This window comes from Malus domestica, chromosome 16 (genome assembly GCF_042453785.1).
Source record: "Malus domestica chromosome 16, GDT2T_hap1".
Classification (NCBI taxonomy): Eukaryota; Viridiplantae; Streptophyta; class Magnoliopsida; order Rosales; family Rosaceae; genus Malus; species Malus domestica.
Genome location: NC_091676.1, coordinates 400,925 through 424,373, shown reverse-complemented (window position 1 = coordinate 424,373; position 23,449 = coordinate 400,925). Strand labels below are relative to the sequence as shown.

Genomic DNA, 23,449 nt, shown 5'->3' with positions numbered 1-23,449 from the left:
TCATTTAGACAATCAATTTTCGGATGCCTGATAAAAGACACATCTAAGAATTATACTTAAGGAGGTATCTTAACCACATGAAATAATCTGACCTATATTTGGGTTTTTGTTGTTAAGATTGGTTATCTCGTCATTGCTTATGCATGATCATTTCTTATCCATCTTGTTGAGCTTATTCCTCCAGCATATCTTGCTAGGCATGAGGATGAGTTTGAGATTTTTTCGGCCATTTAGGCCCTGAGTTAAGTGGCCAATGGGTTGGATAAAATGTATCCATCATGTGGACTAAGTAGATGTGTCTACTAAGCTTCTCTTTGTTTACTCTTTTTTTTTTCTTTTGAATCAAATTTCAATAAAAAATGTTATTTTTACGATCTATTTGTACAATCTCTCCAATATAAATGTGATCCATATGTGTTGGTGAGTTCTACTTCTATTGAGATATGATATAATTAGATAATAAGCGAATTGGAGTTGGACTGGCATATTATTCTAACAAAAAAAGAAATAGCCATAATTAAAGAGTAATACTAGAAACTACTTAGTATTACAGTTTAGGTGTATTGCTCTTCACTTGCAAGTGAGAGGTTTTAGGTTCGATTTTTGCCAAAGGGGAGTTGGAACCACATTATTGTTAGCCAATTGTGTGACTAAGCTCATCCCCTTCCTCTTAACGTAGATAAATATTGTTTGTTAAAAAAAATAAAAGAATAAAACTAGAAAAACTATCTATTTAAACTAATTTTTATAAATTATATGACGTAATTGTTAATAATTAAATTATTACTTAAATAATAATTAACATGTTTAGTAACAATCTCATAAATCATAATTGGACTAAAAGATTAGCCTCTTTATCTTTACTAAAAAATATAAAAAATGAGTGGCGCCAAACCAGGAAGAAAAAGAAAAAGAGCGGGGGAACCGCGTCGGCTTCCGTCCCACGTGCATTTAATTTTCCACGAAAAAAAAAAGGAGAAGAGGAGAAGGGAGACGGAAATTAGGAAAAGGAGGGTTGGGAATATCCACTTCTTACACATATTTGAGGCTTTTAATGTTGACGCTAATTTCCAGAATCACAAACGAGTTTTGTTCCCTCTTCCCTTCTCTTCCCTGCCTCAACTTTCACACGCAAATACTTTCTCGACGAAACAAAGAAACAAAACCAATTACTCTCTCTCTCTTTCCATCTCCGATTTCCACTCCGTAGTCTCTGAGCTTTCATGGAAGTTTCAGCTTCTTCCCAATTCACTACAGATTACCAGCAACACCCCAAGCTCCCACGATTGCGCTTTTGCTGCTAAGGAACTTTCCTTTCGCCATTTTTCTTTTGAGTTTTTGCTGCTAATTGGTCCGTTGGGAGTTTGGATTGAATTGCCGGTGCCGGAATCCATGTTTACCAATGCAATTTCCTACATTCACATCTCAATCAGGTGCTCTGAGTTTATCTCCGCCGCTAATTAATGATTCTGCAATCAACTTCTGCGAGCTTCGATTTCTCGCAGCCGCGGCCTCTTCCTCCTCACTGCCCATGTGGAAATTTCGCCCGCCCAACAAAAACCCACAACTTCCTCTCCCTCCCTTCATCTAAAAGAAGAAGAAAGCAGCTGCTTATCGCCAATTTTCCTCGAAAAAGCGTCAGAAGAAAATGGGGTTGTAATTCCTGTGCGATTTCGCCCCCCGATGCTCCAGGATCCTCCATGAACATAGAGCTTACGAATTCAGCGAGACGGGGTGCGAAAAACTTGGTGATAAATCGTTTCTCCGGTGAATTGGAAGCCGATGAGTTTTCCGAAGAGTCGCCGGTTCAAATGGGGAGCAATTTCACCACCTTTCAGGAGGACCCTTTTGTGGATAAGCTCAGAACTCAGCTGGGAGTGATACATCCCATTCCATCGCCTCCAATAAACCGAAACATTGGGGGGTTGTTTGTGTTCTTCTTCTTTGTAGGCGTCGCGTTTGATAAATTGTGGAATTCAAGGAAGAAGAGCAAGCTGGGTAGTGACAATGGCCGCAGAGAGGCATGGCCGCAAGTGCCCACGAGCTTTTCGCTGTTTCTGGAGAAGGATTTGCAGAGGAAGGAGTCGGTGGAGTGGGTGAACATGGTGTTGGGGAAGCTGTGGAAGGTTTATCGAGCCGGGCTTGAGAATTGGCTCATTGGGTTGCTGCAGCCGGTAATTGATGATTTGAAGAAGCCTGACTATGTTGAGAGAGTTGAAATCAAGCAGTTTTCGCTGGGGGACGAGCCGTTGTCTGTTAGGAATGTCGAGCGGAGGACGTCCCGCCGCGTTAATGATCTGCAGTGAGTTAAAATTTTCAATTCAATTATGCTTGTGTTTTGTTTGATTGGGTTGCTTATTTTCTCTACTTCAATGTTCATGATAGACTGATTGTTTATGTGGAAATCGAATGATGAACTTAATGCAATGTGCTGCTGAATATCCTGTTTAGTAAGTTGACAAAGCTTAATATTTGTTGGGCCGCTAAGATGTAATTTGATATTGGATGCTACGAAATGATATAAAACAATGAATTTAGTGGATGAGTTCGATCAAAGCAAACGTTAAGATAATTGATCTGACATCCTTACCATTTTTTCATCAGGGTAGATCTTTATGAAACTGATTTGCATGTTTTTTTTTTTTTTGTCAAAATACTTTCTGTGCTAACTCAATTTTCCATTACACTGATTCTATATCCCTTTATTTCATTTAGGTACCAAATAGGTCTACGTTATACTGGTGGTGCTCGTATGCTGTTAATGCTCTCACTAAAATTTAGCATTATTCCCATTTACGTGCCAGTTGGTGTTCGAGATTTTGATATTGATGGGGAACTTTGGGTCAAGTTACGGCTAATACCTACGTCGCCTTGGGTGGGAGCCGTTCAATGGGCTTTTGTTTCACTTCCCAAGATCAAATTTGAATTGTCGCCCTTCCGCCTGTTCAATTTGATGGGTATGTCATATATTCATAACCATGTTTCTATTTACTAAAGGTACTATAGCACTATGTTTGGTAGATAAGATAGATTGTTTTATATAATGTTAATTGCATTTTTTTAGGCTAAATCGTTTTATGTCGAAGATACTGATTATTATCTTCTTCTCTCGTCTATTTCTGCATGGATTGGGCAAATTCAGCAATTCCTGTTCTCTCAATGTAAGTGAATCTCATCATTCTCAATCGTTAAATTTTTTCTATGCGAAAGTTAATGGTAGACAACAAGTCGATAATCTAGTATTCACTCTGGATTTGTATGCTTGTTTGTTTCTTTCACCTTTTGACTTGGATCCCTAAATGCATTTTGTAGGTTTTTGACAAAACTTCTCACTGAGGATTTACCTAGATTATTTGTACGCCCAAAAAAGATTGTCTTGGATTTCCAGAAAGGAAAAGCAGTTGGCCCAGTCGGAAATGATTTCAAGTCAGGGGACATACAAGAAGGAAACAAGGATTTTGTTGGAGAATTATCAGTGACCCTCGTAGATGCTCGGAAGCTTTCCTATGTTTTCTATGGTAATGAATGTCTTCTAATGTGAAATAATTTCATTTGTTTTGATTTCATTTTTTTTAAGCTGCCGTTGGCTTATGATAAGAATATCATAAGTATTCACTTGTCCACTTTCGTTTAGAGACTCAATAACCTGTTGATCTAATTTTTCAGGCAAAACGGATCCCTATGTTACACTAAGCCTGGGAGATCAAATTATACGCAGTAAAAAAAACAGTCAAACTACTGTTATTGGACCCCCTGGTGAGCCGATCTGGAATCAGGTGAACCGTCTTCTAGTGTTGCTTCATCTACTATATTGTAAAATTTGTATATGTAAATTTGGAATCATGTGTTTGTATGTGCTGGCAGGATTTTGATATACTTGTGGCCAACCCTAGAAAACAAAAATTATACATCCAAGTCAACGATTCTCTTGGATTTGCAGACTTAACTATTGGTACAGGAGAGGTAAAAGATCTAATCCTTTCAAATACTGAACTTGTTTTCAGGATTGGCATGGTCGTAGCATACATGATTGGGATGCATGCATGTAATGTTTGTGTTTTTGAGGTAGAGGGTTATATCAAGAATGAGATATGGCTGCATTATTTGATTCTTCTCATCTAAAGTTCTAAGGAGCGCAAAAATGCTCCTTTTTCCCCTCTCCATAAAAATTTAAACTTAGATAAGGGATAAAAGGAGATGAAGATAGAATTGACAAAAATATCCCAAAAGTTTATTCCTGCCTAATTGCGCATGTGCCGCATGATATAGCAGCTAATGGTTGAATTCACTGCCTTCAGAGGCAAATTGGCCCATTAATACTACTTTCAGATTTTCGGAAGTAAATAGTTATCCATTAATACTTCGTTCATTTCTAGGTTGATCTGGGATCTCTCCAAGACACTGTACCGACGGACAGGATTGTGGTACTGCAAGGAGGTTGGGGCCTCTTTAAAAAGAAGTCTGCTGGTGAAATACTACTTCGACTGACATATAAAGCATATGTTGAGGATGAAGAGGATGACAAAACTCAGGTGGCTTCTATGGATACCGAAGCTTCAGATTCAGATGATGAGTTGTCTGATTCTGAAAAGGATAAACTAGAGCCTGCAAATGAAGCAGACAAAGAATCCTTCATGGACGTTCTAGCAGCTTTGATTGTGAGTGAAGAATTTCAAGGGATAGTGGCATCCGAAACAGGAAATGCCAAACTTGTGGATGATATCTCAATTACAGGGTCAAAATTTTCAAAAATGCGGCGTGGACTTGATGCTGAATCTGTGCCTTCAAATTCCAATAATAATTCGGAAGGTTCTCAAGGTATTTAATCTCTATTTTACCTCTTACATCATTATGTAAGTAGTAAGTTAGCGATTTACTGTTGATTTTTTGACTGGTGTCATCTCCTCATCCTCCAAAAAGATTAAAAATAAACTTGTGAAATGCAGGAGTATCCATGGAATCCACCTTACTTTGGCTTTCATTACTTGCCGGCATGTCAGTGCTAATTGCACTCAACATTGGTGGCTCAAATATTTTCAATCCTTGAGATGCGAAGGAGCATGAGAACTAGATCTCAAAACTAGCTATAATAAAGTAATACTGGAAATCCTTCTTCACTGGTTCCACATTACTCCTTGAATACATTATAGCTCATTATCCAGCTTACTGTTTCGGCGTAGCCCGTCACTTGAGTTTGGATTTCTCAGAGAACTACCCTCGTCCATGGCAGGGTGGATAACTCTCCGGTAACTTCAAGATGGACGGACTTACCGACTGAATTCATTTCCAACGTCCACTCTACACATTGTATACTTGTGATTATTGCAGAGGAAATTCCATCGGCGGCATTTTTCGCTTTTTTTTCTTTCATTTTCTTTGCAAGAGGCCTCCATGGGTAGTGTGATAGTTACCAGGTATCTTCTCTTTACTAACTGTTCATATAGCCTTTCTTCTTTCTCTTCTGAAACAAGGAGGTTTTAAAGGTTCTGTAATTTAGATTTGGGGACTGGAAACAACTAATGATTTACTCATTGATTTGATGTTAGAAATGTATAAGGGCCTAAAGCCCAAAGATGAAATTTTGGAAATGGATTCATATTTCAAGCTATTACTTTGTATTTTAGATTTGGGCCTATCTCAATGGTGAAATAATTGAAGTGGATTCACAATATTAATATGGGCCATCTTCCAAGTTATTTGAAATTGTGTTAGAGAAGCGATTTCTACACATCCATCTCTTAGCGTGCAGAGGCGAAAAAGAGAGCGCAACATAATTTCTCATTGCATTAATAGCCGTAGAATGCAAAGATGTGGTTTTGAAACGGAAATTTCTCTATTGTATTAAAGATGTTAAAGAAGTGTATTAGTCGTTTTATTTTCGATTTCAGTTATTTATAATATTTAGTGCTACATAGTACTTAAGAATTTTTCGAATATAATACAAAAAAAGATTTGTGGCATGTAAAAGGGAATATAACCCTCACGTGTGTTGTGTGCATCATTTGATATAAAGGCATGTAAAACGATCAAGAAATGGAATCACGATCCAAAACATTGCATATAAAAAGAAAAAGATATCGTCTACATTTTAACCTACCTTTTGAACAAAGGTCAAATGATCATGATCATCGCGATTCACGGATCATGATGATTCTCCATAAAAAGTGCCCTTTATTTTTATATCTCAAAATATTGTTTTTTTAATGACTCACGTATAACAATTTTTTGGGCAAAGACTACCATTAATATTATTCACTCACCAACAACAAATAAATAGCCAAGCAATATCGAATAACAAAATGAGTTATTATTAACAATATAGAAAATGTTATTTTGCATCTCTTATTTTATTAACAAATTTTCCTTATTGTGTTTTATAAATTTGAAGTGCATAATCAATTTTTATATTCTAACAACATTTGTCACAATATAGATTTGCAAATAAAATTTTCGTTAAAATCAAATTTCACGAGTAATTAATATTTATTATGTATTTAAAAAGTAAACTAACTGTTATATCATATGATAAATCAATGATAAAAAGTAATTTTTCAATATACTAAAAATACAGATATATATATATATATATATATATATATATATATATAATAGAAAAACAATTAAAAAAATTCATCGATTTAATATAACAACATTAGACATATTATCCTTGTTTTGAGCATATTAAAATGATAAAAACAATATATTAAAAAAGAGGGGCATGACACGCGGCATGGGAAATTCCGGAAGTGGCACATGGTGGTGGGCTGAGTCCAAAACGTGACAGCCAGCGAATCTTATTGGTTTGGTTGGTGGAGATTTCCTTCTGATTGGATCCGTCTCGGGCTCTTCAATCTTTTGCCCCCTTCGTTTTACTTTCTCTACATTTTTTAAAATTTTCAGTAATTTAAAAAAATAAATAAATAAATGCGCTGGGCCTCAGACACGCATTGTCACTCTGTCACTCACTTGGGAATCGGATCCCCTCTGGATCCAAAGGAACTGAACTCAAGAATCAAATAATCTAGACCATTGAAATTTAATCTAACGATTATAAATAAGAGGTTCTATAAAAATTATAATAATTATAACCGTTAAATTAAATTTCAATGGTCCACGTCATTTAATCTTAGGCTCACTTACTTTGGGTCGGAGGGGATCCGCTTCCACTCTCCCTCAATCACTCACTCTGGTTGCTTCCAGACTTGCCATTAAAAGTTGGTTCCTCTACGGTCCTCTCTTGCAATTAGTTCGCCATCTTCAGGACCAGGTGCTCTCTCTCTCTCTCTCTCTCTCTAACATTGTGTTTTGATTACTGCTAGATTTTAGCCGTTTCGTTAGAGTTTGAAATTTTGCGACTTTTTGTTCGAATTTGTTTTCTTTTTGGCTTGGGGGTTGAATGTTGGGTGTGTTTTTGTGCTGAGATCTGTTTGTTTCCTGAGAAAACGAGAGAACATGGAGCTTTCAGAGTATGGTTTGAGTCTTTCTGAAGTCTCCTATTGAGTGTTGCTGGACTTTGTTAGAGTGTGTTGAGGCGCAGCGTCTCGGGTTTAAACCCTCACCCTCTCTTCCCTTACTGCCCTTAGTACTGTAGCTCCCTTACTCTCCTTTAGCTTAGAATAGTAACATGGCTCTTAATAAAAAAAATTATTTTTAGTAGTATCGCTTGTAATAAAAAAAATTATTTGTAAAGAGAAGTAGATCTTGAATTTGAGAAGTCTCTAATTCTTCTTCAAGCTTTAGCTGATATTAAAGGTCTCTCGGACTGCGGTACAGTGATATTTCTCTCTACTTATAGGTGGGACCGTGGGAGGTCTTAGGTTTGGGTTTGGGCTTTATGTATAAGGTTCTTGTTTTGAAAGTGGTACCACTATATCTGGATATTATTTATGATTTAGTTTTGGAAAATCAATTTTCTTGTCAAGCATGTAGCATGTGTTGTTTTTTTTTTCAACGTATGTTTACAATAACTAATTGCCATTAAGGTTGTAACTGTCAATTTAGACAACAAAAATGCTACTTTTACCATAATTTTCATACCACATTTGTACCACCTCTCTAATAGAGAAGGGACCGACATGTGTTGGTGTGCCCAACCTCTGTTAGAGAGGTGGTACGAATGTGGTATGAAAAATATGATAAGTGTAGCATTACTCGACAAGACAAAGATTTGTTGTGCATTTTGTGTTTGCGAACTCTAGTAACTTGTAAATCTGACAACTCACCATATGCAAATTGAGCTAATTTCTATGTGGAAGCAAAATCCGTTCTGGAACTCTAATTGCATATCCTTATCAGGGTTTTACGCGTCACACTCGATTTTCCAACTATAGCTATAGTAATCTCAAAAAGGAAAGTTTACATGCCTGGTAAGATTCTGAAAAAAATTGAGAATTATAAATTTGTAGCGCAGATTGCTTGCGGATCAATCTAGTTTTGGTACCAATCCTAGCTTATCTGTACGTCCTTTTTGGGTAGAAGATGGACAAGATCTTTGTTGCATTCATGTATCAGTTATAGTTGAATTGTCACTTCTCTTTCTCCTTCATTTGTTGGTTTTGTATTGTATTGTAGCTTTCATTGACATTGCCATGTAACGTTATTAGAATTTTGCGTTTGCTGCAATCAGCATGAGGGTGATCTGTTTATCATGTATGTAACAGATAGTGTAATGTATAAAGAATGTCTAATCCCATGTAATATGGTATAGAAGTATATACCTTTTTATTCCAATTGTGTTACCTAACAATTATATTTTTCGTACAACAGAGTAGGCCTCCACTTCCAAGATGTCGGATCTTCAAACCCCACTGCGTCCAAGGAGGAAGACGGCTGTGGTGGACTTTCTTGTTCAATTCCGATGGATTGTTGTTATCTTTGTTGTGCTCCCCATCTCCTTCACTATGTACTTTCTCACATACCTCGGGGATATAAGATCTGAGATGAAGTCCTACAAGAGGCGTCAAAAGGAACATGATGAAAATGTTCAGAAGGTCGTAAAACGGCTCAAAGACAGGAACCCATCAAAGGATGGGCTTGTTTGCACAGCACGAAAACCATGGATAGCTGTTGGAATGAGGAATGTTGACTACAAGCGGGCTCGTCATTTTGAGGTTGATTTGTCTGCATTCCGAAATGTCCTTGAAATTGATCAAGAGAGAATGATTGCAAAAGTTGAGCCCTTAGTCAACATGGGGCAGATAACCAGGGTAACTGTTCCATTGAATCTCGCCCTTGCCGTGGTTGCTGAGTTTGATGATCTTACCGTTGGTGGTCTCATTAATGGCTATGGAATTGAAGGAAGCTCTCACATCTATGGACTTTTCTCTGATACAGTTGTGGCCTATGAGATTGTTCTTGCAGATGGCCGAGTTGTCAGAGCCACCAGGGATAATGAGTACTCTGATCTTTTCTATGCTATTCCATGGTCTCAGGGAACATTGGGGCTTCTTGTCTCTGCTGAGATCAAGCTGATACCCATCAAGGAATACATGAGGCTGACATACAAACCTGTGGTGGGAAATCTGAAAGAGATTGCACAGGCATACAGTGATTCTTTTGCTCCGAGAGATGGAGATCAGGACAACCCCGAAAAGGTTCCAGACTTTGTTGAAACCATGATTTATACTCCAACGGAAGCTGTGTGCATGACGGGTAGATATGCTTCAAAAGAAGAAGCAAAGAAGAAGGGGAATGTGATTAACGAAGTTGGGTGGTGGTTTAAACCCTGGTTCTATCAGCATGCCGAGAAAGCACTAAAGAAAGGGGAGTTTGTAGAATACATCCCGACAAGGGACTACTACCACAGGCACACTCGGAGTATTTATTGGGAGGGAAAGCTTATCCTTCCATTTGCTGATCAGTGGTGGTTCAGATTTTTGTTGGGCTGGATGATGCCACCCAAGATTTCTCTGCTCAAGGCTACTCAAGGTGAAGCCATTAGAAACTACTACCACGACAATCACGTCATTCAAGACATGCTTGTTCCTCTTTACAAGGTTGGGGATGCTTTAGAATGGGTTCACCATGAGATGGAGGTAAACATGTCTTGTGTTACTTAAACTCGAAAATCCATTTTGATTTTAATCATGTTCCCTACTCCATTTTGTTAATCCTGTTTTGTTGATTCTATAGGTGTACCCCATCTGGCTCTGCCCTCACAGAATGTACAAGAATCCCATCAAGACAATGATATACACCGAACCAGGCTTTGAGCAACACCGCAGGCAGGGAGACACGCATTACTCTCAGATGTACACAGATGTTGGTGTCTACTATGCACCGGGCCCCGTCCTGAGGGGTGAGGTTTTTGATGGTGCAGAAGCAGTTCGACGGATGGAGAATTGGCTGATTGAGAATCATGGTTTCCAGCCTCAGTATGCTGTGTCCGAGCTGAACGAGAAGAACTTCTGGAGGATGTTTGATGCAGGGCATTACGAGAACTGCAGGAGGAAGTATGGTGCTGTGGGAACATTCATGAGTGTGTACTACAAGTCCAAGAAGGGAAGGAAGACCGAGAAGGAGGTGCAGGAAGCCGAGCAAGCCATCCTTGAGACTCCTATCGCCGAGGTTGATGAGCCAGTGGACTACTGATTTTGATTTTTTAGCTGGGGATTCTGTTAGGACTTGTTGCTTTTCCTTTCGCCCTTGATTTCTAGTCAGTCTGATCTGAGTAGTTTCTTTCATGTGATGCTGCTTTAGCTCTGATGTTCGAGTGTTTTTCGTATGGATTACGGGACTTTGGGTGTTTTTATTGACTTGAGACTCGCGGGATGTTTCTATTGACTTGAAGACTCACGTTACCTTTAATGATGTTGCGTCGTCTTTTCGTTCTAAGTTTTATGGTATCAAGTGCTGACCAACTTTTTATTTTGTTATTTTATTATAACTACTTCGATATTTTTACATTAGGGAGAGTGAGAGTTCGGCTAAGCTACATAATGGGCAAATTAATTTGGTATCGAATTTTCCATCAATGAGATTCGAACATAAGACTTTCATCTTTAAAGTAAAGAAGAATATCATCAGATCGAAGTATTGATTAACTTTTAAGCACAAAGAAACTCAACCTGGTTTGCAGATTTTAATTTGGCCAAACCTGGCTTTGCATTTACGTGAACGATCCATAAACAAATCAAGGCCATAGCCTCTTTTATAGGGTAATCATTTCCGTACTCTTTTTTTATTTGTCGCATCTTTCTTATTTCTGTTTTTTAGCTCTCTTTTGTTTTATTCAATTTAATGTCTGAAAATAAAACTTGTGCATGAGAATAAAGTAAACTTCCCTACACATTATTGGCTTATTAACTTATCTACGCATTATTAACTTATCAATGGTGTGTGGTTTATTTAAAATACAGTCACAATATCATTTTGTTATAATCTAATTTCTCAGATAAAATGCCAGAGACAAATTTCGGTAGTTCACCCATTTCTATGTAGTTTTTGTTTCCCTTGCACCATACAACGCGGAAATCAAATTTGCATATAACAAGTACACCACCTGCTACGCATAAAATAAGAAAGAAACCCTAGACCAAAACAAAATTAAATAGGCCCCTTTTACTTTCCACAATTTTATTTATTTTTGGCTATTGATCTTATTTAATTTATTCTATCCGACAGTCGAAAATTTAATTTTTGTCCATTGATCTTATTATATTTATTCAATTTTACAGTCAGAAATTAGAGGAGAGTTGAGAGATAAAAACATGTGTGGACACTAAATTAAATACACAAGAAAAAAGCAATTAGTAAAAAATTTAAAAGTTATAATAATTTTTAATCGTTGGATCAAAATTTAAAAGCCTAGATCACTTGATTGGTCGGCTTTGAAGGGAGAGATCCGGAGACGACCTCTTTCCTTCAAATTTCCCCTGTAGACCCTAACACAGGTCAGCGAGACAACAGCTCCACGCGCGGTCAAGTGTGGCCAGCTCAAGATCCCCACGCTTCGGTGTACACGTCATACATCGTGTGCCACCGTCATACTCCATCGCCCACGTATTCCTTTTAAATAAATACTGCCCTTATTCTTCCCACGCAGCCCACCAAATTGCCGAACGCAAAAGCGAGAAAAAGGAAGTCGGCAGCGCACAAATACAGTACAAGCACGGGACATTGTTGGCTGACTGTAGAAGAACCGGTACGCTGCGTTTTTGCTTTTAGGGCTTGAAGATCTGTTCCTCCTTCGACGCCATGGTCAGTTTCTCTGGTCTTCTCTTTTTTCAGTTCTCAATTTGTTTCCTTGTTCTGCAATTGCTTGCTTAGATCTTATTGCAATGCGTTTGTTAGCGATTTTTCAATTACTGCGAATTTTTTCCTGCGAACCGTTTGGCTGCTCAGAAAACTGAAAGGGAAAAATGGAAGACGAAAGTTGAATACTTTTAAAGCAGATTTTAATCGACCATTTTGAATCTGATTGCATAATTTTATTTTATTTTTAATTTGAGAATGAAGAACCTGACTTAATTATTTGTCAAAATAATTGTCCTTTTATCAATTTTATTTTGTGTTTGTGTCAGCTGTTGTTATTTGTTCTTCAGCCTAAAAAATTTGAAGAACTAAGCTTTTTTTTTTTTTTTTTTTTTTGCCTAATAATTTCATGTGGGAAAGAGGATGTAACCCACTAAAATTATTGACTTCATTTCTGCAGGGATCTGTTCTGGCATTTACAGATGATGGGGTTCTACCTGTTAGTCTAGTTTTTGATGCATTAAGGGAGCTCGGGACCGAAAAGTGTGAACCTCAAATTGTCACTCTGTCTTCTTCAAGTAAGCTTCTTATTCATTTTTGTGATTTAATGTAGTTGTGTCTCTATTCTCCCGTAATGCCATTCAATATGTGTCCATGGGTTACAAAACTTTGCTTGATTCTATCGCTGCTTATGAACAAGATTCATGTCCGGAAGTCTGATATTTCGTTTTGTATCAGTTCTGCTTAGTTTATGGTCCAGGGCAGGGCCGGCCCTGAGTATTGAGCGGCCCTGAGCAAAACTTAGATGGAGGCCCTTCATTTTTTTTAATGTTATATTTCTTTATTATTATTTTTTTCAATTTTTTCATCTATAAAACTAAAATATTACAAGTTACTGCAACAAAAATACGTTGTTTGATCAGCCAGGTGTTTTTCCTTACCTTCAAAGGTCCCGAGTTCGATACACTTTGGATGCCTTTTTGTTATCTCCTGTTTACAAATTTGCAAAAGCTTAAAATATAACAAAACAATATCACTGGGATTCGAACCCAGCACATGGGCTATAAGAAAGAAGAGCTAAACCGCTTGCGCTAGAACCATAGATAAGATTATTTTTTTCATCTAATATATTTTATATGCATATGTATACATGTAATGTAATGAAAATTTAGGGGGCCTTCCGAATCGGGGCCCTGTGCGGTGGCACCTGTTGCACACCCTCAAGGCCGGCTCTGGTCCAGGGGCAGCATTATATAGCATCTCAAGATCAATTGCTTAGTTTTTATGTTGGATCTACCGGTCTGGGATTAGCTATTTATTTTTATTTCGCACTAGTTTGTCATGTGCGCAGTTTACGTAGTAGCCAAAAATATAGTGTTCATCTCATTTTGTTTTGATATATGACATGACAGATCAGCTGCCGGTGGGGTCTTCCTCTGTGGACATTGTGTTTACTCTTTGTAGATCGATTGAATTTCCAAATGAGCAGTTGTTAGGGGAAGTCTCAAGAGTCTTGAAGCCTGGTGGAACAGTCCTAATTTACAAGATATCCGATGCTTCGACAGGGGAAACAGATAAGGTCATTAATGTTGACATTGTGACATTATAGATTTTGTTTTGGCATGAATGAGAAATCTTACTTGGGTTCTCTTGCAGACCACCTCCGTTCTTGAGCGCAAGTTACTATTGTCTGGTTTTCTAGAAGCAAAAGCTCTTCAAGTGAAATCAAGTTTACCATCTGAGCTATCTTTTGGGGTAAGTTTCAGTGTTACTAGTATCCATTGGTATAGATTTCTAAATTCCCTATCCTCCCCCTTGCATGTTAATTCAATAACACAAATCTCGATTCAACTCACTTCGGCCTTATTACCAACCGTTTGGAGTTGCTACATGGACCATTATCAGGATCTAGATAGGATCCTACTTGTGAAGTTTCTCCTGCCATTTAATCCTGTCTAGCACTATATTCTCCATTTAATTTCTTGTAGGCGTTTAATTGAATCTAATCTACCCACCTCATCAATCTCCCTATGTCTGAATTGCCCAAGGCTTTTGCACTGCAGTACTTCTGTTTTTTTTGTAGCACATGAGTATAGCATCCGATGAATGTTCCATTGTTATCTCTGATTTTTCCGATTACTCTAGCATTTCATAATTTCACAAGAATGAAAAGAATATCTTGGTTCACAAAAACTGTATCAATAGATTTTATTTGTGGATGGATGCTTTTAATAAAATTTGTAATTTGGATCATGTGCATTTATCATGGGATATGATTTGCGACAGCTAAAAATTAGTCATTCGAACCTTAATTTTGTTCTTTTTTGTAGGTCAAGGCTAAAAGGCCGTCTTGGAAGATTGGTTCATCCTTTGCCTTAAAAAAGACCACAAAAAATTTACCAAAAATTCAGATCAATGATGAGTCAGATCTCATTGACGAGGATAGTTTACTAACAGAAGAGGACTTGAAGAAACCCCAGCTGCTTTGTAAGACATCATGGTCCAAATTATGCTTTTTTGAATCATCTTCATTGTTTGTCGGCCTCATGAGATTCTTTTGGGGATCAACTGTAATTTTTGTGGTCTTTTAACCATGTACCAAACACTGTGCTTGTGCAGCTAGTGATTGCGAAGTTGGAAGCACAAGGAAAGCTTGTAAAAACTGCACTTGTGGGAGAGCTGAAGAAGAGCAGAAAGTAGAGAAGTTAGGCTCCACAGTAGATTTGAGCAATTTCAAGTCGCAATGTGGCAGTGTATGTCCTCTAGTTTTTCATCCATCTGCATTTTAATGTATTTTTATTTCTCTGTTCAGTTTTGTTTACTTTGCTTTGAAAATTACAATCTGCAGTGTGGACTAGGGGATGCTTTTCGATGCGCTACATGTCCTTTTAAAGGTCTTCCTCCATTCAAACCCGGCGAGAAGGTATTTTCTTGATTCAAAATCAATCCCTCGCTCCCTCTCTTGCTCTCTCTGGCACTCGGGCTAACGTTCATCTCCTTTCCAGGTATCACTGTCAGCGAACTTCCTTACAGCAGACATCTAGACTAGAACCGCCTTCTTCAGATACATCTGAATGGTGCTATGTGTTGATGGTATTCTTTGCTCAAGTTACCGCGCTTCGGATATATGAACTTTTGGGTCGCTCTCTCTGGATCAAAACATAAATTCTGGTTCAGAATTTGACAGTGTGTCCTTAGTTTGGTCCATGTTGTCAATGTCTTATTACCGTCGGATAAATTTGTTTCTTAGGTTTATGTTTGTCTTCGATTTCCAAAGCAACAGTGCTTATTCCAGATAATAATCAGAAACTTGTTATGTACCTTCTGCTGCAATGCATTAGCTCACGCTTCTCGACTACTTTTCTTCTCTTTCACATGCTGAATTTCCGACATTTCCTGAGAGTCCGTGAGCAGACATACATTTTCGGATGGAGATCCTCTGCGGAGTCCACTCAGCGTTCATGAGAAATCTTGGCGTCCGAGAGATATTACGTGTGAAGCTCAATAGGATAGGTTAATAGGGAACACAGGGTTTAAATTGAAGGGTCTGAATTGTTCGGTCAACAGACTCTAAAGTGTGAGATCTGAAGTGGATCTCAATCCGATATTTTCCACAACTTTTCTTTCAAGTACTGAAATGAAGATAATAGTGAAGCCATAAGAAACCATATACGCAGGCAACGATGAAGTTTATTATTCACTCTCCCACAAAAAATTACACTTCCCTATTCGCACACGACTAAATCTCGCATGTATTAGCTACTAAGTTGTTGAGAGAGGAGGACAAGAAGGCCTTGAGGACCTACTAATATCTCATTTAGGAAGCTAATCAATCCGAACCACACCACCGGCGTTACGTCCACACCGCCTAACGGCGGGATCACCTCTCTGGTTGCCATGAGAATCGGCTCTGTGGGAGCATAAGCCACCACATATGGGAACTTCCCAACCGGAAGTTTTGGGTACCAGGACACGACTATCCTTATTATGAACAGAAACGAAAACAGCGAAAAAAATGGACCCAGAAACCCGATTGCTAGCTTCGCGGTTGCAGGGTCCAAATCTGCCACCACCAAGTTGTGCATTAGATTCGAGACGTTATGTGATGTGCCCAGTGAGCCGCCAGTGCGGAAAATGTTTGAAACCGCATCTATCTCATCCGATGGCTTCAATGACAATAGAGTGGTAGGAGAAGGAGCTCCGACTTGGACCAAACAGAAGGAACATTGTGCAATTATGAGTCCTTGCTTTGGCTGCCTTTTACTTCTTGTCTTGAAGCTTTCCTAACAGACTGGAGAGAGTTTGTTGAAATCATATGCATAGAGTTTGAACAGAGCCAATTTTAGAGGGGAAGCGATTTCCGCACACTCCACTTTTTCTCCTTCGCACTCTTCTTGACTTTGGATTAAATTTGCAACAAAACACGAGCCGATGCGCGTGCATATAGAGAAAACGGGTGCGCGCGGAAGTTATTCGCTTCGAGAAATTTCACAAAGTTCAAATTTTGCAATGGAAAAACAGAACGGGGGTACTCACAGTAGGACTGAGATTTCCAAGCTTGGATATCCTTATCCTGGAGGGCCATCCTACAACGAAATGGAAATCAAGAACACAAAATAATGAAATCTTACAGAAAGCTACTCTGAAACCGAAAAACGAAAACCAGTTTTAATTGGTACCTTTAATCTGGACATGGTTGAGGAGATAAGAACAGGTAGCCATCGGAGAGACTAACAGAGAGAGAGAGAGAGAGAGAGAGAGAGAGAGAGAGAGAGAGAGAGAGAGAGAGAGAGGGAGGGAGGGAGGGAGGAGGAGGAGAGGACGAGCAACTGAAATGTTATCCTTTAAACGAGAGGTGGGGAAGTCCACTTTTAAACATGTGACCGGCAACGTCTATATTTTGGGTTAACTCCCCACCACCAACAACCCCCACCCCCTAAACCCCCCCCCCAAAAAAAAAAAATCCAAACATTATCTAACTCATTGCTGTAAGCTAACATCTAACAGTGAATAAAATTAAACAAAATTGTTTCACCTTCTCCAATTAATTTAAATTTATAATACAGATTATCCATAACTCGATAAAACCACAAGTGTTCCAACCGCCAACCCTACAAGGAGTTTCTCTTCAGGGATGGGGGTGTATACACCCCGCGAACCTTCAAACTCTTGCTTATCATGAAAGTAAAATCAAGCCCCCCTCCTAAAAAATTGACTAAAAGAAAAGGAAAAGGAAAGTAGAGTACTTCTTTTACTTCTTGTGTCTATGCGTCTTCTTTTGCAAACTTGGCAAAATTGAGCGAGAGCAGAGGGGAAGATATCTTGACAAGGGATACGGGAATGCAAAGAAACGCACGAGGTTTTGGCAATCCTTCTCTCCAACTTCATCAGTTCCCTGTGAACTTAAATGATTCAAATAGGTTTTTCCCTCGTAAATAAAACTCAGTTGCTGCCACAGAAGTATGCTCAACCCTATCTCCAACGAAACACTTGAAATAAACAGATATAACAGAAGAAGCCCTCTAGGGGATAAAAGGACAGCAGATCTTAGCAAACCATATATAATCTCACGGATAGCTGTTATAGCTGAATAACTGTCAAAGGCATGCAAGTGGTCCTCGGCTTCGTAGGTTATGGATGGCCAGCTATGATAACACACATATATAGCCATGATAGAAATATAGAACGTGCTAGTGACAACTGATATGAGTAAGGCAATGAAGTGTCGGTGGTTAGCTGCACCAACACAATTCCCAATCTGCATCAAAATCATGCAGTTACATTGCTATTAGTATGCGTGTTATAATCTCAAATCCAAATCTACCAAGTCTTACTGATACCTAGAAGTCAAGTGATTAAAAGATAATGCGTTTAATAGACAGAAAAGATATTCCGTCAAACAAACGACCAACATATTTACGAATTGGGAAGAAGATGACAACACTCACAAATGGGCAGTGATGATCCATGTCCAATATACACTTTCCACAGGACCGGCAATGATGAGTGCTAGGCGACTTTGGCTTTGAGCATTGGTGACAGAAGGTATAATTATCGAGATCACTTTTCCCCACAGCTGGATAGCTTCCCCACACTCTGCATGGAGGAGTTCCAGCACACGCAAATGAAGCAGAACTGAATGTATAAACAGTGGCTGCAGATAACATGAAGGCAATGATGGAGTGAAAAATTCCATGGAAATAGCTGATACCGAAAAGAACAGGGAACATCGCCCACACTCCACCACCTGCAATTTAAGGAAACATGTCAACATGAAAAATAAAAGAAAAACCTCATAAAAGTAGTTTGGCCCTGTTTTAAATTTAAATACTACACGGAAAAATACATTGAATTTGGGATTTATGAGCTCTTGCATACGCAAAATCTATCTTCTCGACCTGTAGAACATACTAGACAATGCAAATTTGGTAACACGCTCCTCAATCCCCAAAAAGAAGCTATTAACTCGTCATTGCAGTTTTACATTTTGCAATTAAAGTAAATTTTCTTATCTTCTTTCATGGAAATCTTTTGACCATTTCCAATAGATCAATTAAATTTTCATACAGAAGATAATATAGAACAGTGAAACTAAGGATACATAATGCCTAATTATTTGGGAGGGGTGAATGTCAACAAATGTGCAAGCAAAATGGAGAGAGATTCCAAAAAGAATTATACGAGCAATGAGTACATACATATCACAAATAGCATAAACATGAACAGGATACCGACAAAGCAGCGATCCCGCAAGCGTCTCAACCAAAAGTACTTGCATTCACGTTTCCCCGCATTTTGATTTGTTAAAGCTCCACACCAACCACACTTGAAAATTGGAGCATTTGACGGAAGAAGAAGGTGTAATCCACAACCCCAACATGTGACGTCATAGTCCTCCTTGATGGATGCTATGAAATGCTCCTATATGTAACCCACAAGTAAGCAACCAAGAAAACAACACAAACTTGCACAACCAGTAAGATCCATCAAAGGTGTTAAAAGCAGGTATATACATGTCCCAGCTCTTCATCAACACATTCGCAGCCGGACAACCGAATCTTTTTTTCTTTTTTTAAACTACCGAATCTATTATTAGTTTCTCTGTTTTATGGAAAACCAACTAATCTAGCACAACTTATTTCTTGCAACATGAATGTCAATCATTCAAACGCAAAAGCACACTTAACAAATGAATATTCACAGAAAAACACTTACCAATTAATCAGGCAAGCAATTCAATTGTACTCAGTCTAAAAACAACTAAAACAAAAGTTAAAGGGCTATTAGGCATTTTAACCAAATTGATCTCCAAGACTGGCCTTCGGTCGCTAACAATGAAAATCGATAGAAGTGGTTCATGAGGTTGTCCATCATAAGTCATTTTGGAATTTCGTGAAAAATATGTCAGTATCCTCATTAAATTGTCTTGTGAACTACCACATGACCACTTTTTAAGAGTATTTTTGTAAACCAATACTTCCACTTAATAAGAATTTTTCACGAAATGACTAAAATGATTTACTGCCAATAACCATATTGAGGAGGTATAACTCCGCCTATGTCTTACATGGCCGGTCCCAAGCCCGGATAAAGGAGGAGGGGGAGTGCGTCAGGTAGTCGACAGCCGGCACTCCATGATCACGTCGAATCCTTATGAAACCATATTGAGGAGGTATGACAATCTCATAACTCTTTTGGCTAAAAACCAAGTTAAAATATATAAACTGATAGATAAGCTTAGGCGCTTCCAGGTTCCAGCATCCAATTACCATTTAGCTTTTGGAAAAAGAGGAAACTCAATAAATATGAAGAACAGGTACAGAAAAATGCAACAGAAACAGACCAATCAATTGGGTTTTGGTCAATTACTATCTGATTAAACTACACACACACACAAAGGATGAATTTACTAACAAAAAAATCCGATTAAGTTTTGCACAAAGTACCGTCCATCCCCGATAGAAGAAGAAAATGACAAAATTACAAAAGAAAATAACAGAAAGCAAGGGGAGACGAGAGAAGAGTTTAACCTTGGGCAAGTCGGCCATGATTGGAATTGCCGTTGGAGCAGCAGCTTCAGAGGATTCAGAGATTGAAAATGTCAAGTGATTGCAGCTGAACCGGAATCGAATCCAAGTTCTGCAATTTCAAGGGCTCCTCCTCCATTTCACATTTCACAGACCGACCAATATTTTATTGATTGATTGGAGAATGTTCAGTGCCAAATCGAAGTCATCGTTTTCTTGTCGCGTTTGACCGGATCCAATTTCCGGACCGGCCAGCCGAACCCACCCCCAATCACCCGCTTTGGACTCCCAATTTTCCTTTTTGGGTCAGATTTTGAAATTTGGGCTTTAATTTTGAAACTTGGGTAGCGCCAATGGTCGGGCCCAAATCAAGTCCACCCAACTCATTTGGGTTATTTATAAATGGTGATTCTCTCTTTGTCAAATTGTCTTACACTGAAAAACAACATATTCTGGAGTGGCTAAGAATGTCTGTTCGAGAGCATCCAAATAAAATTGAAACGATACGAAGAATTGTTTTAGAGCTATTGGGCACCACTTCCTTAGAAGCTAGTTTCTAAGGGCAAGTTGAGTTCCACCCGCTAATGAATGAGTTACTTGAGGCCAATCGAGTTGTCATTTTTTAAAAGTTGTTTGTACAACTTTTGTTCGTAATTTTACATTTATTGTTCAAGAATGTCAATCTAATTGTTAATTTTTCTTAAATTGTTTGTGTGACTTTTGTATGTTTCAGCATTTTATTTTTAGGAGTGTAGTATCTACATATCCCTTTTTACTTCTCATACACATTTTTAGTTTTCGGCCCTTGGATTGGATGAATTGAAGAAAATTAAAGGACATAAATTAATAAGGAGGGTATGAGAAGTAAAAAAAAAGTGTGTGGATAACACATCCATATTTTTAAAGGAAAAACTAATGAAAATGACTTGAAAACTTTAAGTTTTAACCAGAATGACAAAATAAATTGTAAAGTGAATAGTACCAGGATTGACTTTTTAGTGTAAAAATGTAATTTTTCGATAAAGTGAACAGTACTGGGAGCTTTTCGTTAAAGTTCTCCATTTTTAAAGTTGCTTTGGGTCCTCAAAAGGAACAAAACATAAACTTAAAGCATAAAGTAAAATACAAATTTCACATTAAAGCAACTTCATCGTTACTTATTACCTTGGGGATAGACAACCCAATCCAGTCTAGCCCCTCCCAAAATACTACAGCCCACTCAAGCAAGCTCAATGCGAGCCAGATGAAGAAGTCAGATAATAATCACATGACCCAACACCCTACCTATGTGATGCAAGGCTGACGTCAACCACAATTTAAGTTATTAAAAAGTTACAAAAAAAATTATTAAAAAAAGTAAAGCATAAAGCATAAAGTAAAATACAAATTCCACATTAGAGCAACTTCATCGTTGCTTATTACCTTGGGGATAGGCAACCCAATCCACTCTCGCCCCTCCCAAAACACTCTAGCCCACTCGGGCAATTAGACTTAAGGTGAGCCCGATGGAAAAGTTAGCCAATAATCGCTTGGCCCAACGCCTTGCCTATGTAACGCAAGATGTCAGCCACAATTCAAATTATTAAAAAGTTTTTAAAAAAATTAAAAAATAAAAAAAAAATTCTATAAATACCTGACTATGTTCTTCCACTTTACATTACATTTCAATATTTTCAAATACTTTCAACCAATATTTTATTATTATCCGATATTAAAAATAAAGTTATCTATTTTTATATATAAAATAAAAAATACTAATATTTTAATAAGAATTAACTAGGTTATTCATTTTAGAGATGGAGATGCACTTGGGCATTTATTGTTCATTTAAGAAGATTGAGTTGTCTATTGCCCCAAATGGCCTTACTACACTAGAAGTGTTATTAGAGAGAGATACAAAACATAAAGCACAAAGTAAAATACAAATACCACATTAGAGAGATATACAAAAGCAAAAGTATAACTAACCACACAAAAAGTGTTGGCACAATATTTGTGTTGCTTCATTTGCATTTGAGAGCAAGAAACAACTGAGTTCCTTCATTACATATGGATTATATTTGGTGAACAAGTTATCCACTTTTTTCATAAACCCTATTAAACACTTGATCCGTTATCTCACTTCCAAAATGCGTTTAAAAAACTCCCCCAACCCAGCTCTTAGCTGCATTACGAGTCCCTGTTTGTAGTTTAGATGACCCATTTTTAACCATGGGCTTGTCGACTCCATTCTCAGTATGTTGAATCATCAATTCCTTTCAATAAGCTACATTATCTCCTTTGGAGTTGTGTTGTATGTTAGAATGTTGAATGCGTCCATCTCTTTTTCACTACTCAGTCCCTACAAGGTGAAGTGATATAAAACAAACATAGAGGAATTAGATATGTTACAAGAGATTGACACATTGCCATAACCAATTGACTTAATTCTCGTCTCTTAAATCTTTCTAATTGAACACATAAGAGTTGCTAACTGACTTACTTCCTTGGCAATCTCCATAAGAGTAGAGCCCAGAAAATCAAACATGATGCCATTTGGAATCCGGCTGGAGGGGTCCCATTTGGGATGGCTTGCGTGATTATCACCACTACCATTCCACCTACCACAAGCTCTTTAGCCCTAGCTTCCAAGAATGCCTGCCATGTCCTTACCAAACCGGGCTGCATAAGCATCAACTATTTCATCAGGGGAAGTCATATAGTAAATATTCCCCTTGTTCCACACCGGAGAGTTCTTGTCCACCACTTGTTCTAGTACCTTAGAGAGCCAATGAGCCACATACGAAGAATGCACGAAATGGAGTGAGGACTTGGGGAATAACTGGCCGTGGAAGGATCCCGGCACCCCAGCTGCAAACTACAACTTTTCCGGAGGCAAATGCGCGAAAAGGGTGTTGAAATCACTAGCTATGTGATCACTGAAGAATACTTGGAATTCAAGCATTTGGGAGGATATGCATTAGGATTGGTACTTGTGTTTCATTGCTTGTATAATGTTTTGGACACTAAAGAAAGTGTTTGGTCCAATTGAATATCCCAAATCTGCTATCGTATAAAATATGGTCTACCACTGTTCATTAAAGTATAATTTCTTGCAGTGCTATATGCTAAATGAAGCCCTTTGGCCATCGGTTGGAAATGGCCTTAGAATTCAGCCGAATGAAAATGGACTTGCGAGTCGGGTATTTGGTTATGGTGGGTCGACAACCCAGCTGATGAATGAATCATTT

At 38.2% G+C, this 23,449-nt stretch overlaps 5 protein-coding genes across 13 annotated transcripts; 3 read left to right on the top strand and 2 right to left on the bottom strand.

Annotated features, from left to right (window-relative positions):
* The first annotated feature begins 980 nt into the window (after positions 1 to 980).
* On the top strand, positions 981 to 5,608 carry LOC103403412 (synaptotagmin-3-like). 2 transcript variants are annotated; one of them, XM_029095545.2, is made up of 9 exons: positions 984 to 2,302; positions 2,716 to 2,957; positions 3,143 to 3,161; positions 3,313 to 3,518; positions 3,667 to 3,776; positions 3,865 to 3,963; positions 4,377 to 4,818; positions 4,947 to 5,094; positions 5,231 to 5,608. In XM_029095545.2, exons 1-8 carry the CDS (start codon positions 1,464 to 1,466, stop codon positions 5,045 to 5,047), a joined length of 2,058 nt encoding a protein of 685 aa, XP_028951378.1. In that variant the 5' UTR covers positions 984 to 1,463; the 3' UTR covers positions 5,048 to 5,094; positions 5,231 to 5,608. The 2 variants fall into 2 exon arrangements, with proteins under 2 accessions (XP_028951377.1, XP_028951378.1); XM_029095544.2 differs by having other exon boundaries at positions 981 to 2,302; positions 4,947 to 5,608.
* Positions 5,609 to 6,823: 1,215 nt separating this feature from the next.
* On the top strand, positions 6,824 to 10,833 carry LOC103403411 (delta(24)-sterol reductase). Of its 6 annotated transcripts, XM_070815625.1 has the most exons (4): positions 7,146 to 7,267; positions 8,296 to 8,366; positions 8,767 to 10,034; positions 10,132 to 10,833. In XM_070815625.1, exons 3-4 carry the CDS (start codon positions 8,787 to 8,789, stop codon positions 10,588 to 10,590), a joined length of 1,707 nt encoding a protein of 568 aa, XP_070671726.1. In that variant the 5' UTR covers positions 7,146 to 7,267; positions 8,296 to 8,366; positions 8,767 to 8,786; the 3' UTR covers positions 10,591 to 10,833. The 6 variants fall into 6 exon arrangements, with proteins under 6 accessions (XP_008340460.1, XP_070671726.1, XP_070671730.1 ...); XM_008342238.4 differs by lacking the exon at positions 8,296 to 8,366 and having other exon boundaries at positions 6,824 to 7,267; XM_070815629.1 differs by lacking the exons at positions 7,146 to 7,267; positions 8,296 to 8,366 and adding an exon at positions 7,658 to 7,767.
* Positions 10,834 to 11,897: 1,064 nt separating this feature from the next.
* Positions 11,898 to 15,550, top strand: LOC103403409 (anamorsin homolog). 2 transcript variants are annotated; one of them, XM_008342234.4, is made up of 8 exons: positions 11,898 to 12,198; positions 12,653 to 12,770; positions 13,605 to 13,771; positions 13,849 to 13,947; positions 14,523 to 14,679; positions 14,812 to 14,945; positions 15,041 to 15,115; positions 15,198 to 15,550. In XM_008342234.4, exons 1-8 carry the CDS (start codon positions 12,196 to 12,198, stop codon positions 15,234 to 15,236), a joined length of 792 nt encoding a protein of 263 aa, XP_008340456.3. In that variant the 5' UTR covers positions 11,898 to 12,195; the 3' UTR covers positions 15,237 to 15,550. The 2 variants fall into 2 exon arrangements, with proteins under 2 accessions (XP_008340456.3, XP_070671724.1); XM_070815623.1 differs by having other exon boundaries at positions 12,043 to 12,198; positions 12,653 to 12,953; positions 13,434 to 13,771.
* Positions 15,551 to 15,862: 312 nt separating this feature from the next.
* On the bottom strand, positions 15,863 to 17,056 carry LOC108169776 (protein COFACTOR ASSEMBLY OF COMPLEX C SUBUNIT B CCB3, chloroplastic-like). Its single transcript, XM_070815624.1, has 3 exons — positions 16,872 to 17,056; positions 16,729 to 16,778; positions 15,863 to 16,475 (listed from the first exon to the last, which is right to left on the bottom strand). Exons 1-3 carry the CDS (start codon positions 16,912 to 16,914, stop codon positions 15,948 to 15,950), a joined length of 621 nt encoding a protein of 206 aa, XP_070671725.1. The 5' UTR covers positions 16,915 to 17,056; the 3' UTR covers positions 15,863 to 15,947.
* Positions 17,057 to 17,208: 152 nt separating this feature from the next.
* Positions 17,209 to 20,584, bottom strand: LOC103403410 (protein S-acyltransferase 11). Of its 2 annotated transcripts, none has more exons than XM_008342235.4 (4): positions 20,223 to 20,584; positions 18,891 to 19,113; positions 18,141 to 18,439; positions 17,209 to 17,950 (listed from the first exon to the last, which is right to left on the bottom strand). In XM_008342235.4, exons 1-4 carry the CDS (start codon positions 20,238 to 20,240, stop codon positions 17,444 to 17,446), a joined length of 1,047 nt encoding a protein of 348 aa, XP_008340457.1. In that variant the 5' UTR covers positions 20,241 to 20,584; the 3' UTR covers positions 17,209 to 17,443. The 2 variants fall into 2 exon arrangements, with proteins under 2 accessions (XP_008340457.1, XP_008340458.1); XM_008342236.4 differs by having other exon boundaries at positions 18,924 to 19,113; positions 20,223 to 20,470.
* Between the last annotated feature and the right edge of the window lie 2,865 nt (positions 20,585 to 23,449).